The sequence below is a fragment of the Oncorhynchus masou genome, chromosome 11 (genome assembly GCF_036934945.1).
Source record: "Oncorhynchus masou masou isolate Uvic2021 chromosome 11, UVic_Omas_1.1, whole genome shotgun sequence".
Classification (NCBI taxonomy): domain Eukaryota; kingdom Metazoa; phylum Chordata; class Actinopteri; order Salmoniformes; family Salmonidae; genus Oncorhynchus; species Oncorhynchus masou.
In genome coordinates this window covers 46,984,415-47,004,518 of record NC_088222.1, presented here as the reverse complement: position 1 = coordinate 47,004,518, position 20,104 = coordinate 46,984,415, and the positions used below count along the sequence as shown (strand labels likewise).

Below are 20,104 nucleotides of genomic sequence, written 5' to 3'. Positions count from 1 at the left end.
GGGATTCACCCTGAGTGTGTGTGCCCAGTGCAACAGATGGTCTGTTTCCCAGTCTGGCTACACACACAGGCTCCAGGTGAGGATCATTCAGGAACCGCCCCCTCTCTCGCTCTGCATTGCAACAAAACAGTGGGAGGAGAGGGAGCGAGAAAGGGAAGGAGGGGGCCCCAGTTCAAAACAGGTTACAGGCTAGCTAGCCAACCCTCCAAAACTAACTTGGCATGTAGACTGTTTGTGTAGATAAACTAGCGGGTGACAAGGGTGCGGGAGGGCAGGTCACCCTTTAATCTGAGCGGGCTGATTTGGTAAGGATCTGTGTGTTTCAGCGTGTGTGCATCTCTCACTTCCTCCCTCCCTCTCTCTCGCTCTCCCTCCCTCCCCCTCTGGCTCACCCCATCTGTGGGCCGGTTCAAGGATAAGGCCAATAGTAATGCCTTTAACATATTGAGTGCTGTGTGTGTGTGTGTGTGTGTGTGTGTGTGTGTGTGTGTGTGTGTGTGTGTGTGTGTGTGTGTGTGTGTGTGTGTGTGTGTGTGTGTGTGTGTGTGTGTGTGTGTGTGTGTGTGTGTGTGTGTGTGTGTGTGTGTGTGGTAGTACGTAGCAGCCACAAACATCAGCAGAGAGAGACTGGAGTCCAGGCACCACTTGGCCCGCAGCCTGACAGGAGGGCTCCTGAATGGACACTAATAGTAGATGAGTGTGAGTGAGTGTACAAATACATGTAAGGAAGAGAGTACTTTTGTAAGAGACAGTGTGTGTATGAGCAGTTGTGTGTGTGTGCTTGTGTACAGGACAGTCAGGAAGAGTGATGGAAGCCTTCAGTGTTTTTTGTGTGGGGAGAAACATGAAAAAGGATGGGAAAATGTGTTTTATAACATGGGCCTGACAGACGCAAACACATTCAGGAATTCCAGGCCAGGTGGGGGGGGGGGGGGGGGGGGGGGTGCAGTGGGATTATTTAAGTGGTAGGGTTTCAGAAGTTTCCGGAAGATGGGCAGGGACTCTGCTGTGGTTCCACTATTGGGGTGCCAGGACAGAGAAGAGCTTTGACTGGGCTTAGCCTAGCTACATTTTAGCTTGAGAAATTGCTCATCGCTAAGAAGCTATTTTTTTCTTTTTGACCATTTTATTTGAAAACAATCACAGTAAGATACTTAATTGTTACTCAGAAATGATTTGATAGATAAAAACGGCTGCATTGGAGATTTGCCATGTTTCCCCCTTGTCTGTACCTTTTGCCAGTGCCCTGAGAAACATCTCAACAGTACAGCCAGCCCCAGTGGAACGGGGACGAGACATGACGAGACAGGACTCACTATCAGGGATAGAGAGAGATCGCTAAAGCGTTAGTCCAGGAAGGCAAGGGCATCAGATGCCCTGGGAGACAGACAGGATAAAGGAGCGGGGTCATCGTCTTGTTATCAGACTGCAGTATCGGATGGGACACACTCTGTCTCCATCTGTTCCTTACTACACAAATCAGCTACTTTGGCCAATTTGCCAACAACTTAGATAAAAAGTTAGAGGATATGACATCTTGGTCTACTTCCCTGTTATTCAAATCTGAAATTGGAACAGAATTATCTGGTTCCAATCAAACATTACAGTTGTTTTTGTAACCGCATCAACAACATTTTCTGTAACTTGTCATGAACAACTGACACTTTGACCACTTTTCCTACAAGTTAGACAAAAAGTTAGAGGGTATGACAACTTCGTCTACTTCTCTGCTATTTAAATATGAAGTCGGAACAAAACTATCTGTTACCAATCCAGATGAAGATGTTTTAGTAAGCGCATTAAAAACAAAAAATGTTATCCCCAAACAACAGGACTTTAGACAAAAACTTAGAGGAGTGGTCGATCTTCAGGGTATTCCCAGTCGATCATTAAACATTTATGTAAAAACGCCAACGATAAAGGCTTTGCTCTCCTCATTATTATTTGTTGTGCTGTTGGAGGTAGGTGCACTTGATTCAGAAGCCCTGAGCACTAGGGAAAGGGAAATGAGGTAGGCAAAGTGTTCCCATTTTGAACCATTTCATTTCTCTGAAAAGACATACTCCACCTACCCGGTGGACCTGAAGATCTGTTGCTAAACCGAGTGCACCAACTGCGGTGGCCAATCTCTGCGAATAGCTCAAATCACCGTGCCTACAAGTTTAATACTAGACTACGTGAGATTTCATAACTTTTAAAATCATGACCAGAGAGAGACTGTCAAAGAATATGGCAAAGAGCTGCTGTTTTTATGAGTGAGTTCAAGTTGAGTGTTTTATTCAGCACTGTCACTGTTTTTATTCAACACTATTACAAAACAGAAAACACCTTGTCCCGACTCCCAGTCGCGCTGCACCTACAATGAATGAGTAGCCAAGTGTATCGATAGACCTGTGTTTTTATTATTATTAGCAGCTTGTCATGATTATTTTAATATCGAGGACTATTTCACTTTCTCTGGTCATAGGAACAACATGAATTGCGGTGCGACTCGTGTTTCTCCATCAGTCTCAGTCTGGCTATTCTCACCGGAGGAAAGGAAAGAGTTGCTGACCCTTCCGCTGAGATTAATGCCGTGTTCAAAACAACTGGGAAATCTCAGACTTCAGTGTGTTCAAGAAAAATAGACCCGACTGGGATTTTTGTTTTTTGAGCGGTCATCCAACTCGGAACTCGGGCATCTTTCTAGAGACTCGACTTTCCAACCTGAACATCACTGATTCAAACTTGTTTTAAATCAGCTTTGTCACACTTACAGGCACCATCATTTTTCCCTGTGGGCATATAATATTAAAACAACGCAGACTACGGAGGGTTTTACACACATCCAAACTTTTCACAGTAGCTGGACAAAGATCCAATATAAATAGAAAGGGAGAATGTCCACTCACCGTTATACGGCTCCCAAATAGGCCTATGTTTTATGAACATAATCAGAACCATTTTAAGGATCAGATCGTATTCACTTATCTCCACAAGATGTATTGGCAAGCGCACCACAGACGTTGTCAGCATAAAAAAGATACGCACTGCTGTTGAACCAGCCTTCATTATAGTTGGCCTAAGGGAGCGCTTGGGTTTTGAAGAAATAAAAACGGAAAACAAGCCATTTTTGCTAGGGATGCACTGATATGACTTTTTTGGCCAATACCAATATCCGAAATATTCCTTGCCAAAAAACGAGATACAGATGACCGATGTTTAAAATTTTAGCAGCCTTTTAAGCAATCTAGTACAGTTAAATAGTTCACACACACACACTTACTTGCTGTGCTGTTTCGTTGTTCATTCTCAACCAGGATTTCATCATGCATGTCAAGCAGTGAAGTTCCAGCTCTGTCTGTCCGTGGCATCTCTTCCTCGGTGCGTAGTCACTATGTTTGTTTCCATTTTGTCCAGCTGTGTCTGCAACATTTCATGTAAACCCTGTTTCTTGTCTGCATCAAAGTAGCGGTCATTGTACCTAGCATCGAGCATGGTGGCGACACAGTACAGAAGCTCAGAGAGAATGCCACTGAATCGCTTGTTCACAGCCGAATACTTTTAATTTTAACCCCGCGGTCTTTGTCGGCAGTTTTGACGACCAGGCGTATCAATGCTATGACAGAGGGTATCACGTCTGCTGCAGACGCAGTTGATGAGCTTATTTCTCCAGTCAGTTGTTCGAATGGAGTTGGGAGTGTGTTTGTGTTTCCAAGTTTCAAACATGTTCTCAAATGCCATTGAAATGGCAGCAGCGGTATGAGAACCAGCATATTCTTGAGCATGCAATACAGCTTTCCTCAGTAGGAAATCCTTGTCGACCCACTGCTGTCAGACTCAGCATGCTCATGGGGCTGACATCGCTTGTCCAAATGTCAGTCGTGAAGCTAATAGCGGTGACACCCATAGCAAGTAGCTCATGAATGTGTGTTTCAACAAAACTGTGTAACTCCGGTAGGGCAACATCTGAAAAATAGCACCTATTGTGTACCGGGGCTCGAGGTGCTCGACCAGTCGGCGAAAGCCAACATCATCCACGACAGAGAACGGTGGATTGTCAAGGGCAATGAATTCCATTATTTCACCTTTGAGTTGTCTCGCTGAAATTGTCTTACTCTTTCAAATGACTGCTCAACTTGAACTTGTTCAGTTGTTGGAAGTGTGCGCGTAATACTTTTCTGTTTTTGTTCTGTGTAGCGCTGTATTTTTCAAGACTTCATTACGTAATCTACTTACGTTATATAGGTATGCACGTCAGCTTTGACATCGATTTTGCACTTCGCCGTTAAACTAGACATAGGGCCAATGTTGGCATTTGTATCTAACATCGTCCGTTTCCAATATGCTTACCGATATATTATGCATCCCTAATTTTTACAGGTTAAAGATAACTTACGAGGGTCACCAGTATTCACCAATGTACTCATCTCTTGTTTCATGATGGGCATGGACACATAGCCTACATCATGGAAGGGGTTTAACACACGTCCAAAATGGGACCAGCATGACTAAAGTAATGGGCCTGACTACAATGCACACAGTTGAAGTCGGAAGTTTACATACACTTACATTGGAGTCATTATGGAGTCATCCACTCCACAAACTTCTTGTTAACAAACTATAGTTTTGGCAAGTTGGTTAGGACATCTACTTTGTGCATGACACAAGTAATTTTTCCCAAAATTGTTTACAGACAGATTATTTCACTTATAACTCACTGTATCACAATTCCAGTGGGTCAGAAGTTTACAAACACTAAGTTGACTGTGCCTTTAAACAGCTTTAAAAATTCCAGAAAGGTATGTCATGGATTTAGAAGCTTCTGATAGGCTAATTGATATAATTTGGAGGTGTACCTGTGGATGTATTTCAAGTCCTGCCTTCTAACTCAGTGCCTACCTTCTAACTCAGTGCCTCGTTTTCCCATGCCTCATCATGGGAAAATCAAAATAAATCTGACACAACCTCAGAAACAAAATGGTTGACTTCCACAAGTCTTGCACATCCTTGTGAGCAATTTCCAAACACCTGAAGGTACCATGTTCATCTGTACAAACAGTAGTACGCAAGTATAAACACCATGGGACCACGCAGCTGCCATACCGCACAGGAAATAGACACGTTCTGTCTACTAGAGATGAATGTACTTTGCTGAGAAAAGTGCAAATCAATCCCAGAACAACAGCAAAGGACCTTGTGAAGATGCTGTAGGAAACAGGTACAAAAGTATAAATATCCACAGTAAAACGAGTCCTATATCAACATAACCTGAAAGGCTGCTCAGCAAGGAAGAAGCCACTGCTCCAAAAACGCCATTCAAAAGCCAGACTACGGTTTGCAGCTGCACATGGGGACAAAGATCGTACTTTTTGGAGAAATGTCCTCTGGTCTGATGAAACAAAAATATAACTGTTTGGCCATAATGACCATCATTATGTTTGGAGGAAAAAGGGGGAGGCTTGCAAGCTGAAGAACAACATCCCAACTGTGAAGCACGGGAGTGGCAGCATCATGTTGTAGGGGTGCTTTGCCGCAGGAGGGACTGATGCACTTCACTAAATAGATGGCATCATGAGGAAAGAAAATTATGTGGATATATTGAAGCAACATCAAGACATCAGTCAGGAAGCTAAAGCTTGGTCACAAATGGGTCTTCCAAATGGACAATGACCCCAAGCATACTTCCAAAGTTGTGGCAAAATGGCTTAAGGACAACAAAGTCAAGTTATTGGAGTGGCCATCACTAAGCCCTGACCTAAATCCTATAGAAAATTTGTGGGCAGAACTGCAAAAGCATGTGCGAGCAAGGAGGCCTACAAACCTGACTCAGTTACACCAGCTCGGCCAAAATTCACCCAACTTATTGTGGGAAGCTTGTGGAAGGCTACCCGAAACATTTGACCAAAGTTAAGCAATTTCAAGCAAATGCTACCAAATACTAATTTAGTGTATGTAAACTTCTGACCCACTGGGAATGTGATGAAAGAAATAAAAGCTTAAATAAATAATTATCTCTGCTATTATTCTGACATTTCACATTCTTAAAATAAAGTAGTGATCCTAACTGACCCAAGACAGGGAACGTCAGAGTTTAAATGTATTTGGCATATGTGTATGTAAACTTCAGACTTCAACTGTAAGACAGGTAAATTGCCGAACCTGGCGTTACGGCTGGAAAATGCCAGTGCGCCAATTGCGAAATTGCAAACTAACTAAACCAACGTTTGACACTAGCACTGTCTTAACACCAGATGAAACTAAAGCCCTATATGTTCCTGAGTGGCAGAGTTACAGTATTGACTTAAATCTGCTTGGAAATATATGGCTAGATTTGAAAATGGCGATCTAGTAATGATCAACAACCAACTTGACAGAGGTTTAAGAATTTTTAAAGAATAATGTGCAAATATTGCACAATCCAGGTGTGCAATGCACTTAGAGACTTAACCAAAACAATTCATAGCTGTAATCGCTGCCAAAGGTTACTCTAACATGTATTGAGGTGTGAACACTTTGAAAATGAGATATTTCTGTATTTCATTTTCCATCAATTATCAAAAATGTCTAAAAACAAGTTTTCACTTTGTCATTATTGGATATTCTGTATAGATGGGTGAATTATTTTATTTATTTCATCCATTTTGAATTCAGGCTGTTACACAACAAAATATGGAATAAGTCAAGGGGTATGAATATTTTCTGAAGGCACTGTAGATACATATTGAATTGTCTTGAGAGGGAAAGATGTACATCCCTGCTATAAGTGTAAGAGAATGCATTATAAACAAATGATACACAATTTGCTTCAAAGAAAGCGATATGTCTGTCACACCCTGACATTAGAGAGCGGTTTCTTTTCTCTATTTGATTAGGTCAGGGTGTGATTTGGGGTGGGCATTCTATGTTGTTTGTTTCTATGTTTTGGCCGGGTATGGTTCTCAATCAGGGACAGCTGTCTATCGTTGTCTCTGATTGGGAATCATACTTAGGCAGCCTTTTTCAGCCTTTTTTTTTTTTTGGTAGTTGTGGGTCGTTGTCTTCGTTTGTGCATGTGTAGCCTTACGGAGCTTCACATTCGTTTTTGTTGTATTATTGTTTTGTTGGCGACATTTGCAAATAAAGGAAAATGTACGCTAACCACGCTGCACCTTGGTCCATTCCATACGACGATCATGACAATGTCAACATTACTCATTAGATAGATGACAACAAAAGGCTGTGCACACCATAGAATACTAGAACGGATAAAACCCCTGAGATCATTTAATGGATGTCTGTGCAAGTAATTCTATGGCTATGGTGTGCACAGTGACTGCACACACATCCAGAGGGCAGTCAGTGAGGCGGTGAGTCTAAAGCCAGAAGAAATCAGCCAGCCCAGCCCCCAGATAGAACAGCTCATCCCACCAGGGCAGCATAGTGAGGAGATGAGGAGCCCTGGAGAGCTGTTATCACATCCAGGGAGATAGGAAAGGAGAGGGAGGAAATACGGACAGGAAATCCATGAGGCGGGGAAAGGAGGGGAGCTGGGTGTGTATCGGAAGTGCAGAGTAAACAGACTCCTTTTTTAATCATCCCAGCTCATGTTTTTTTAACTGAACACACACTTTGATCTTCTTCTCCCTCAGCCCCCCCTTCCCCCTCCTCCTCTCATCCCCAGCCCACTAACTATCAACCTGACAGGCCATGCCTCTCTCTCTCTGGGCTAGGTGAGCCTGCCTGCCTGCTGGCCACAGAGAGAGATAGTGGTCTACACTGGGACTCCTCTGGTCTGAGGAGAGAGGTGGCTGAGAAACAGGGCCTCCCCAGGGGTTGTCAGGCTCGGGAGGAAGGGATGAAAAGCCTGCTTGCCATACAGTGGTGCAGAGTTAACAAGTATGCACTGTCTAGTGCCCTGCCTGCCCCAATTATACCTGATGTTTTTGTGGGCCCTCACAAAGGTCAATCTGACCTTTCACTGGGACAAAGCCCTCGACAGACAAGAGGAGAGAGTAAAGAAGAATTCTAAAGGGACTTAGTGGAAAAAATAGCCCTTTTAAAACCATTTAGCTTATTTTAATTGGACAGAGAGCCCATCGGAGGATTAACTTCAAAAGGAGGTGCGGCAGGCGTAACCTCCTCCTCTTCCTCCTTTCCACTGGGCCCAGAGGACAGCTGGATTTCATTTCAAGTTCAAAGTTATCCCAGAAACCTTTTCACTTCTTCTTCTCCTCCACAGGCTGGCTCTCCATAGTCACTCGACTGGCGTTGTAGCGGGAAAGGCAGAGAGAGGGAGTCAAAATTCCTGACCGCTCGAGTCGTCCAAACATACAGTACAGGCCTGAGCCAAGCCAGGCCAGCCAGCCAATGTAGGCTGTGTGTGTGTCCTGAGGACATCCTACCAGAGAGATTAGACTGTTGGATATTAGTTCTGAGGGGGGAATGTGGCAACAGTCCCCTGACCTGAATACACTGAGGGATATGAAAGAGATAAGAATAGCAAACAGCATGTTAGAGAGTCCTTTATGTGGCTGTGTTTGTTTATTACCAACAAGTGTTGGCTTTGCACATTCTATTTCAGCTGAGTGTACAAAACATTAGGAACATCTTCCTAATATTGAGTTGCACCCCCTTTTTTCAGCCTCAATTCGTTGGGGCATTGACTCTACAATGTGTCAAAAGCATTCCACAGGGATGCTGGCCCATGTTGACTCCAATTCTTCCCACAGTTGTGTCAAGTTGGCTGGATGTCCATTGGGTGGTGGACCATTCTTGACACACACAGGAAACTGTTGAGCGTGAAAAACCCAGTAGCGTTGCAGTTCTTGACACAAACTGATGAGTATGGCACCCACTACCAGACCCTGTTCAAAGGCCTTAAAATCTTTTGTCTTGCCTATTCACACATACATAATCCATGTATTAATTGTCTAAAGACCTTAAAAATCCTTATTTAACCGGTCGCCTCCCCTTCATCTACACTGATTGAAGTGGATTTAACAGGTGAAATCAACAAGGGATCACAGCTTTCACCTGGATTCACCTGGTCAGTCTGTCATGTAAAAAGCAGGTGTTCCTAATGTTCTGTATACTCAGTGTATATCAGGGAAAAGAAAAGCACCCACATCCCCCACTGCTCACATTGATCAAATATTATATGACAGGCATTTAATACCAACAATGATTTCTCTGTATTGTCGAACAGAAAATCATAACATTCTAAACACTGTATTCTATACAAGACAAAGAACGGAAAATAAAAACTCAAAGAGGGGCTGAGGTGGGGGCAGCAGGTAGCCTAGTGGCTAGAGCATTGGACTAGTAACCAATAGGTTTCAAGATCAAATCCCCAAGCTGACAAGGTAAAAATCTATCGTTCTGCCCCTGAACAAGGCAGTTAACCCACTGTTCCTAGGCCGCCATTGAAAATAAGAATTTGTTCTTAACTGACTTGCATAGTTAAATAAAGGTAAAAATATCCATGGGAAAAAACCCAAAAGGTTGTGGTGCTTGATAATTCCTCAAATAAAACTTCATTTTTTCTCATGCCAGATCTTGTTTTTCTTCTGTGATCAAATAGAGAGCGAGAACCTGTGGCCCAGAGAAACAACATGCTTAAGAAGATCAAACGTGGCCAGAGAGGTGTAATTACTGTGGGTTATGAAAACTGGCTGTCATGCTCCACCACGGTTGAGAGAGTCAAATTCAGAGTAGCCTGAGGAGCTACAAGTCAGGCACGCCTGAGTGATGACAAAAAAAGAGAAGGATACAGAGAAAGACAGATCTATCTAGTGCTGCTGGATACTGGACAGGTGAGTTAGGCTAAAGCTAAGACCATGTTTCTCTCTTAGAAGACTCAGCGCTGTTGCACTCTACTCAGCCCTGAAGTACTTCAATGTAAACACAAACACCTTTGATAAACCAGTTATATGTGTAGCCTATTCATTGAATCCAAGCTATTAATGGTATTACAATTCATATATCTATAGGTAGTGCTTTTAGCAGTCTAAGACAAAACAAATACACAAGTCACGAACTTTGTGGAATCTGGAATGTGTGTTGGCGTTTTTGTGAAAAAGAGAGAAAGGGACAGACACAACCTCTTCCTTTCTAAACCCGCCCCCCCAATCTCCTCTTTCCCTGGAAGGAAGAATAGAACATAAAGCGGTGAACATAAAGCAGCGCTCAGAGGCAATAGAGGCCTGTTTGAACAGGTCTACTACCCTGCACTGCAACAAAGACACATCATCGCACAGGGTGAGGCTGAACCGGAACCCTATTTCCTATATTGTCAAAAGATGTATACCAAATAGGGTATAGGGTGCCATTTCGTACTAGGGCTTGGAATTGCCAGGGACATCTCAATATAATATTATCACAATACTTCGATATGATATGTATTGTGATTCTCACCATTCTATATAAGTATTATGATTATGGTTGTGCTGATTATAGAAGGAATAAAACTGGCCTTTAGACTAGTTGAGTATCTGGAGCATCAGGATTTGTGGGTTCAATTACAGGCTCATAATGGCCAGAAACAAGATGCTTTGTTCTGGAACTAGTCAGTCTATTATTGTTATACGAAATTAAGGCTAATCCATGCGAGACATTGCCAAGAAACTGAAGATATTGTACAACGCTGTATACTAGTCCCTTCACAGAACAGCGCAAATTGGCTCTAACCAGAATAGAAAGAGGAGTGGGAGGCCCCGGTGCACAACTGAGCAACAAGACAAGTACATTAGAGTGTCTAGTTTGGGGAAACAGACACCTCACAAGTCCTCAACTGGCAGCTTCACTAAAATAGTACCCGCAAAACACCAATCTCAAAGTCAACAGTGGAGAGGCAACTCCGGGATGCTGGCCTTCTAGGCAGAGTTGCAAAGAAAAAGCCATATCTCAGACTGGCCACCAAAAATAAAATATTAAGATGGGCAAAAGACACAGACACTGGACAGAGGAACTCTGCCTAGAAGGTGAGCATCCCGTAGTAGCCTCTTCACTATTGACGTTGATACTGGTGTTTTGCGGGTACTATTTAATGAAGCTGCCAGTTGAGGACTTGTTAAAATAAAACCATTATAATAAGCGATCAAAGTTCATTCGTGTTGCCTCTTCATTAATTATCCTTCCCCCACAAAAAAAAGTTATTTGAAAAAGTAATTTTCAGCATGTGCCTGATATTCTAAGAGATGATTTGAGGTGGACTTATGTTTTGAGCAACATTGTAACCTACAGATGAAGTCGGAAGTTTACATACACTTAGATTGGAGTCATTAAAACTCATTTTTCAATGACTCCACACATTTCTTGTTAACAGTAGGTCAGAAGTTTACATACACTAAGTTGACTGAAACTTTAAACAGCTCCTGAAAATTCCAGAAAATTATGTCATGGCTTAAGAAGCTTCTGATAGGCAAATTGACGTCATTTGAGTCAATTGGAGGTGTAGCTGTGGGTGTATTTCAAGGCCTACCTTCAAACTCCGTGCCTCTTTGCTTGACATCATGGGAAAATCAAAAGAAATCAACCACGACCTCAGAAACCTTGAAGTCATAAACAGCGCAATAGCTGCTGGCAAACGCACGAAAGTGCTGTTTGAATGAATGCTTACAAGCCTGCTGCTGCCTACCATCGCTCAGTCAGACTGCTATATCAAATCATAGACTTAATTATAACATAATAACACACAGAAATACAAGCCTTTGTTCATTAATATGGTTAAATCCGGAAACTATCATTTCGAAAACAAAACGTTTATTCTTTCAATGAATTACGGAACCGTTCCGTATTTTTTCAATGGGTGGCATCCCAAATTCGAAATATTGCTGTTACATTGCACAACCTTCAATGTTATGTCATAATTATGTACAATTCTGGCAAATTAATTACGGCTTTTGTTAGGAATAAATGGACTTCACACAGTTCACAATGAGCCAGGCGGCCCAAACTGCTGCATATACCCTGACTGATTGCACGAAACGCAAAAGAAGTGACACAATTTCCGTAGTTATAAGAAATTCATTTTAGCAGGCAATATTAACTAAATATGCAGGTTTAAAAATATATACTTGTGTATTGATTTTAAAGAAAGGCACTGATGTTTATGGTTAGGTACATTGGTGCAGCGATAGTGCTTTTTTTCGCAAATGCGCTTGTTAAATCATCACCCGTTTGTCGAAGTAGGCTATGATTCCATGAGAAATTAACAGGCACCGCATCGATTATATGCAACGCAGGACAAGCTAGATAAAACTAGTAATATCAACCATGTGTAGTTAACTAGTGATTATATTAAGACTGATTGTTTTTTTATAAGATAAGTTTAATGCTAGCTAGCAAATGACCTTGGCTTCTTGCTGCCCTCGCGTAACAGGTAGTCAGCCTGCCACGCAGGCTCCTCGTGGAGTGCAATGTAAGGCAGGTGGTTAGAGCGTTGGACTAGTAACCGGAAGGTTGCAAAAACTAATCCCCAAGCTGACAAGGTAAAAATCTGTCGTTCTGCCCCTGAACAAGGCAGTTAACGTTCCTAGGCCATCATTGAAAATAAGAATGTGTTCTTAACTGACTTGCCTAGTTAAATATAGATTAAATAAAGGTGTAAAAAAATATATATATAATAATTAAAACAGCCAAATCAATGCCCCAAAATACCGATTTCCGATTGTTATGAAAACTTGAAATCGGCCCTAATTAATCGGCCATTCCAATTAACCGGTCGACCTCTAGCCTAAATAGCACCTTATTCGCTATGTGGGGAATTCCGACCTGAGTTAAGTGTATTCTAACCTTGAACTTAAGCATGAGAATAGCATGCTATTCATCCGCTATTCGTTGGGTGTCGAGATGAAAGAAATGAACGTGTAGTGGACGTGTGTCTACAGATGCTCCTTATTCTGATTCCACCACCTTTAAGAGCAATGAAACGATGAATAAGGTCGAGCAACCTGTCGGTTCTAAGTGGAACAACATCTAATTTATTTTTTCCCCCTATAAATAACACCATTCGCCATGCACTGTAATTTACAAATTGATAAGAAGTAAATGAGGAAGCCATTTGGATAAGGGGATTGTAAATATAAATGACAATTGTTTTAGGTCTATTTGACCTTTCACACACACACACACACACACACACACACACACACACACACACACACACACACACACACACACACACACACACACACACACACACACACACACACACACACTAATGATCACTGGAAACCAGTCATATAGCTACAAACTGAAGCATACCAACATATCACATTTTCCACAGGGAAGTTTTTGAAATCCTGGTCTTATAATTTGGGATGAAATTTGGGGACCCAATCTATAGGCTTCAGAAAATGACAGTATTTCGCCAAACCTACCGAGTTGATTTATGATTTCTAGAATGTTTTAATTATATACCCAGACTTTCACTGTATTTATTGAGTATTTGTATTGTGTTAAATATTGGCCACTATCGGTAGCCACCATCAGTTATACTGAGTATATATTTTATATTAAATGAATCTACTGTCATCATTTTCACTGCTATGTCTAATATTGGACATTCACTGTGGAAAAGGCTGTGTAGGCTAATTCTTTATCAATTATGGCCATCTGCAGCATCTGGTTCTCCATTCAAAATGCCTCATGCACCTGGTGAGTGAGGACAGACCAGACCCTATGTATCTCATATCTGTTGTCCACCTTTCTTCTCAGACTGGAAATGAATTGACTTAGCCTTGCATTAGTTCCCCAACAACTTTAATCCATGCATGAATCCAAACTATGCACCACAGAGAGCACAGGAACTGGCCTGGCTTGCAGAATAGGAACATTTATAGTATAGCCCACATGTAAGCCTATGCATTTAGCATTTGAATTATGCATTGTTTACAGTAAGGGCACGAGCAAGCTAACATTTTTTTTTAAACAATGCAGCTTTTGATCTCAACTGTTGAACTTGCATGGAATGCATTGTTTGGTATTTAATCGCACTGTTCAGTAAAAAAAAAAAACATTAAAAAATTGAGTTTTTTGGCAACTTCTGGGCATGGCTGTCCCTAATAATTTTGGTTCTACAAATCCATCAGCTTGATAAAAGGTTTGGGTGGAGAAATTGGCACTCTCACCTCTAACCAGTATTTTATTGGCAGGCAGGAAGAAGACAAATGGGAATAAGATCAAATTAAAACAAATAGAGCCCTATAAATATATATGTCAACACTGTTGTTAATGAGGAATGTTGATATAGGTATCCTATTCAATTCTAATTACTAATTCTATGGTTGACACCGACAGCTTGCATGAGACAGTGACAACAAAGGGTTATATGTCTAGCAGCTCAATAACCTATTACATTATAGTGACTGAGATCAACAACAAGATGACAAAAAAGTTGGCCTGAAATTTAACACTGCCATGGGGGTTTTGTGGTTTAGGATATGGCACAGTGTTAACATCAGAGTTTGCCACAGTGAATCTGCCAAGGTGAAGAGTCAGGGTGGCAAGAACAGTAAAATCAAATCTTGTCAAAACAAGCCATAACCATCAGATCGGACAGGACTGATGCCTAAAGTGGTCCTCTGGAGGATGTTGTTTCACAATGTGACATACTGTACCAAGCAATGCATACAAATCTGAAACAATACTCCACAGTCCAATGGACTACCAGGCCAGCCTATATCACAAGATGTATCCATGGACTGAATTCATGTGACATAATTGATTAAAGATGCATGGGATATTTTAACACAATAACGACTCTTTGCTAAACTTATTGCCACAGAGTTATTGCTAGCTAACCAAGAAAGTGTAGCCAGTATGCACTTGACTTGCATTGCACATGATCAGGTGGACCTGGAAACCTATATGACCGTGACACATACCTGCATGAGCTTCCCCTCTGCAGAGCCGGCGCTCCCTCCGACGAACAGCCCTTCCAGAGTGATGGGCTTCCCCGTGGGCTCGTGTCTCAGCAGTGTCACCTTGATGACAGCCCTGGGGGCCGAGCGCTCCGTTTCTACGGCCGCCGCCAGCTCCAGGCCCGTCTGGCCGAACACCACCTGCAGGGCCGCTATGAGCAGCCACGGCCAGAGCCCGGCCAATCGCCGCTGGGGAACGGTCATTGGATCGGCTGCAGCGGCGGGCTCCGGCCGCACATCGTGGACTTCAAAGCTGGCAACAACCGGAGTTGATTCAGGACAATAAATATATGGCCCAGCAACGGTCCTCCTCTTTGTGGGTTCTAAAATGTACAAACCCGTGAAAACTATTCGAAAAACAGGGTTAAATCCAACGTTTTAAGCCTCACTGACTGCCATGTTGTCTTTGTGGATGCATTTCTTGTGGATTTCTGGTTAATTCTTACCCCGCTTTAAAAGTTTGTTACAGTTGAAAAAGTTATTGATTTCACTTTTCACATACAACACGATCTCCAGTCCTTACAGGAGATAAACAGTAGCCCAGTTCTAATTTTCAACGTGCAGGTTGAAGTTGTCAGTCGGTTCAGTCCGGACACTTCCAAAACACCGGCTCTTGTAATATTCCACCACTGGCAATATTTCAAAAAACCTTTTGCAACAATGTTGATAATTAATTATGTGACCAACCCACTATAAACATGCTACAGTAACGTCTGGTTTTAAAAATGTATCCAATTTACCGGTATTCCCTGTCACATTTCCAGTGCAAGAAAGAAAATGGTAAAATCTCGCTGACGGACTCTAGATGCAACAAGTATCTCTAAAGCAACTCTTCTTTACGCTGGATGTGTGAATGTAGGCTATCCCAACCGCACTGTATACTTATAGGTTTCAAGGTTTGTTGAACTTCAGAAACCGAGATGAACAGTCAAATTGATGTTGATAAGACTGATTCCAAGATGACAGTCGAACATACAGTTAACAACGACGGAAATGCTATAGTAACTTTCATAAACTCTGTAGCGACTAAATCTCGACAAAAATGCCACAATAAAGTTGACAACGGAGCATTCCGGACTTTTGACATGTTTAATTAGCTAATCCAATGGAACCGTTGAAATGATTTAGATAGCATGTTATAACTAGTTAATTAATTAGCAGTAGAAATCACGTGTCATTTCTGCAGCCGACGTATTCACATGTCTATTGCCCGCTTAAGTTGTTACGCATCTAAAACCAGTTTGCTTCCTGCCACCTTCCAAAAAAGTTGTCTCTTTTCCCGAGTACCACGTCTGAAATTTATAACAATTCTGAAACGAAATACTTCCCGCGGTTGCCGAAAAAATATATATACGCTAAACTCCAGTAATTTACTGAAGATACTGAAAATGTAGAAAAAAATGTAGAATCGAAGAGGAACGCAAGTCGTTAAAACACTGTTATTGATCTTCATAAAAAAAAACATTGAAAAGTTGGAAAAAGACACTGTACATGAAGCGAAGTCCCGAAGCCTGCCTCTCATAGTCTCCCTCCCCTGGGCTTTCATTGACCGTCTTACCTGCTGACTGCCTGTTACGGAGGGTGGAGCATGAGCTACACAGTGACACTAAAGACGACACCGGGCGGCCTCCAGCGGACAGCCCTGGTAACAGCCAAGCGCCACTTTTTGACCTCGTTTAGATCGAAGATTCTGGAATGTAGACAATCCACATTTGAGGGCACCATATAAAGAACTACATGATGCAATAAATGAAATGCAAACATCCAATTCATTATATCACATTTTTAATCATAATAATGATAAGATATTTTTTTTAATGACTCAAGGTTAAAATAGATTTGTTGCTTTTCTGCATTTCAAAATTATGTAAAAATTACCCTTTTTGGTGTCAAACTAAAATAATAAGGAATAAAAATGAAGGTTACTTGTGCTTTAACTAAAAACAAAAAAAAGACAAATAAGTCTTGTTATGTATGGCCGCAGGAAGATTATCAAAATGATTGGATCCTATAGTGTATGTAAAAAAAAAAATAATAGTATAAAATTCTAACTTAATAGAATTGCTCAGAGAAAGAGATTGTTTAACAAGAAATTACATCTTTTAAAAAACTCCCCTTGCGAGGATAACGACACAGCCTTTTTCTAAAATGTTTTATGAGATTGGAGAACACATTGAGAGGGATCATAAACCACTACTCAATACAGAATCTTTCCAGGCCCATGATATCCTTTGTCTGTGCTCATGGACTGCCCTCTTCAGTTCAAATCACAGATTTTCAAATTGGGTTTAATTCTGAAGACTGAGACTGCCACTGCAAACTGTTGATTTTGTGGCCAATTAACCATTTATGTAATTGGGGTTATTGTCTTGCTGGAAGATCCACTCCAGCAGAGGAAACCAGGTTTTTGGCAAACATTTCCTCCTTGTATTTGGTAAAGCTCATGATGCCGTTGATCTTAACAAGGGCCCCAGGACATGTAGAAGCAAAAGAGCCGCATAATATCCACCATATTTTACAGTAGAGATGAGGTATTTTCTGCATATGCATTGTTCTTTCGACGCAAAACTCTTCACTGGTGCGCGTGGCCAAAGAGCTTTACTTTCATTTTCATCTAACCATAGCAGTAGTTGCAATCCAAGTGCCAATGCCATTCAGCAAACACCAGGCATATACATTTGTTGAGTACATGGATATAAAGCTCTTTGGCCACACACACCATCGAAAGAAAGTTGCATCTGCAGAAAATAACCCCATACCTACTGTAAAATATGGTGGTGGTATCATGAACTTTACCCAGTACCAGGACATTTTAGCTAAAAACCTAGATGCCTCTGCCAGGATGCTGAAACTTGTCATCTAGAACACTGAAACGTCATATAGAACACTGCAGACCTCTGCATCCACCCCCTTGATCTCCTTTACATCCTTCACTTTGGTGATGTACTTGGATGCTTCCTTAGGGCACTGGGATAAATCACAGCATGATCAACCTCTTATTATAAAACAGAGTTCATCAGGATCCCTGATAACCATCCATACGATACATGTTTTTTTTAAATATTTATTACCAAGGAATATGGACTGAGTATCTTTGCTTTCTCTTTACATTCACAATTCTAAATTCTTTAAAACCCAAATTATTAAACTATACGATGAGCTTAGGTACACTGGTTTGTTTCTTGATGAATAATAGCCTCCATGTACCATGTTGTTACTAAGCTAGGCTAGCTAACCTTCTGATAGGCGTCAACAGGCAAAGGTTCCTCCTCCCTCTTGACTGGCTGATCAGGTGCATGACCACCGACCATGATGGCAATTCCCTGAGAAGGCATGTTCACCGGGACTGTTATAATGATGGACCCTCGTGGAGTCACTGTGCTGGCATCCATCAGTATTGTGCCAGGCAGGAAGCTGGATTTGATAGAGGAGTCAATCTGGGAAGAGATGGTGAGCTGTTGATATTGGTGGTGGGCTGGGGCCCTGATGATATTGAGGTGGCCAGGACCGGCTGCTGGCGCTCTGGGGTTTACAGTTTGACCATGCGTATTTTGGGGGAACTGTGGTGCAGCTCATCCACTATCTGGAAAACTGTGTCCAAGTTGACTTCACTCTTCTTGGTCTCCTTGTTTTCCCTGCTCTGCCAGTCCTGGTTTTGATTGCCATGATACAAAAACCACACAGGACAGGTTGGCTAGAAAACAGGATTAATCATATAAATTTCATAGCAATGCATAAAAGCCCCGCAATTTCATGTTCAAGCATTACATTTTGATTTATATGCTCCCCATATTTCCATGCATATGAATTTTAGATCTAACTGGGCAGATTCACCAACATGCTGCTGTATGAGTAGGCCTTGCAGTTTGATTTCAACCTACCTGGTAGTAGCTGTAATGAGAGGATGAGGGAGTTGTCTGGTGGACACTATGGCAGTTTGAGTCCATTGAACATTGAACCTGTCCATTGAAACAAACACAATCAAAAAGTATGTTAATTAAACTTCTACGGCAGTTTATGAGGAAATCACAGTGTTTCTGTGTGTAATTAATGGGTGCTTCCATGGCACGGTTTATTATAGTTACCAGGGGAATAAAAACCAGCATGGTGAGGGATGAAGGTGTTGAACCTGGGCCTAGGGTTTGCCAGGCTTTGTGAACCTTGCTGGATGTGTGCAGTAGCTGGACTAGACTGCACAGAGCAGGAAGTGTCTGAAGGGAAGCGGTGGATGACGGATATGGGGATTCCCTTGTCTGTGTAGATGGTCGTAGGGGAGGGGACATCCCCATGACCCATGATACAGCCGCGGGGTGGGAGGGGGTCCAATCATACTCCTTCATGGTCTGGATTCTGCTTTGGTTGTACTGTTGGTAAGGAGACGGTCGGTGTACCTGTCGAACAAACATGTAACCTGAGAAATTATGAAACACATGTTATGGCACAAATAAGACTGTTATTTGAGTTATTGGCAATTAAATTACTGTAGTTACTGGTTTCATTTTAAATACAGGGTACAGACATGATTGACAATTTGAGTGAAGCTCTTTTCACTATTGGCCATGAGTCGCCGGAAACTTTTGGGGGACCGACAGTTCACTTATTGGGCAGCTTCCATCTTCGCCTTGTTTTTGCTCGTCAGCCTCTTTAGATTCACCAGCAGTTTGGATGGATCTTGTTTGAAGTTGGGGTTGGAAGTGGCGTTGTCTCCTGTCCATTGAGCAATCATTATTTTCCCGAGCCACTGGGGCCATGGGTCATCTTCCTGAACCGACAAAGATTCAGCTGGCGGTTTAAACTTGTAAAGTTGGTCGTTTTGAAACAGTCGATAGTGTCAAACATTTGCTTCTGAGGTGACAGCAGCTCTGCTTTAACACCACAGGGATCCCCAACATATTGATTGATTTTTGGGGTTATTCACCAGGCAGTTTTGTAGGGAAGTTGTTGGGGTTGATGGGGATGGTGAGGTGTGCTTCTTCGAGCTCCATATCTTCGGCTGTTTGAGAATCCAAAAACAAACAAAATCAGAGTGACAACTTAATCAAGTGCATATTGATAGCTAATGAAAGTAGTTAGCTTTGTAGCCCTTTCCTGCAGTCAATGACCATAAGTGCCATATTTGGATTCATGGGTGAAATGTTATCATAATAATGTTTTTTTTAATTTTATAATGAAAATCCAGAAATTCTAGCGATGTCAAACAGTGTTGTTAGCTTTCTTCCTGG

General features: G+C 41.9%; 1 protein-coding gene and 1 pseudogene across 1 annotated transcript in view; both read right to left on the bottom strand.

Moving 5' to 3' along the window:
* LOC135548752 (E3 ubiquitin-protein ligase RNF43-like) overlaps positions 1-16,412 on the bottom strand; it is a 186,741-nt gene extending 170,329 nt beyond the window's left edge. Inside the window, exon 1 of the mRNA XM_064978652.1 lies at positions 14,847-16,412. Coding sequence (XP_064834724.1) covers positions 14,847-15,086 — 240 coding nt within the window. The 5' untranslated portion in view covers positions 15,087-16,412. The remainder of the gene's footprint in view (positions 1-14,846) is intronic.
* Positions 16,413-17,741: 1,329 nt separating this feature from the next.
* On the bottom strand, positions 17,742-19,867 carry LOC135547879 (heat shock factor protein 5-like; annotated as a pseudogene).
* Positions 19,868-20,104: the final 237 nt, after the last annotated feature.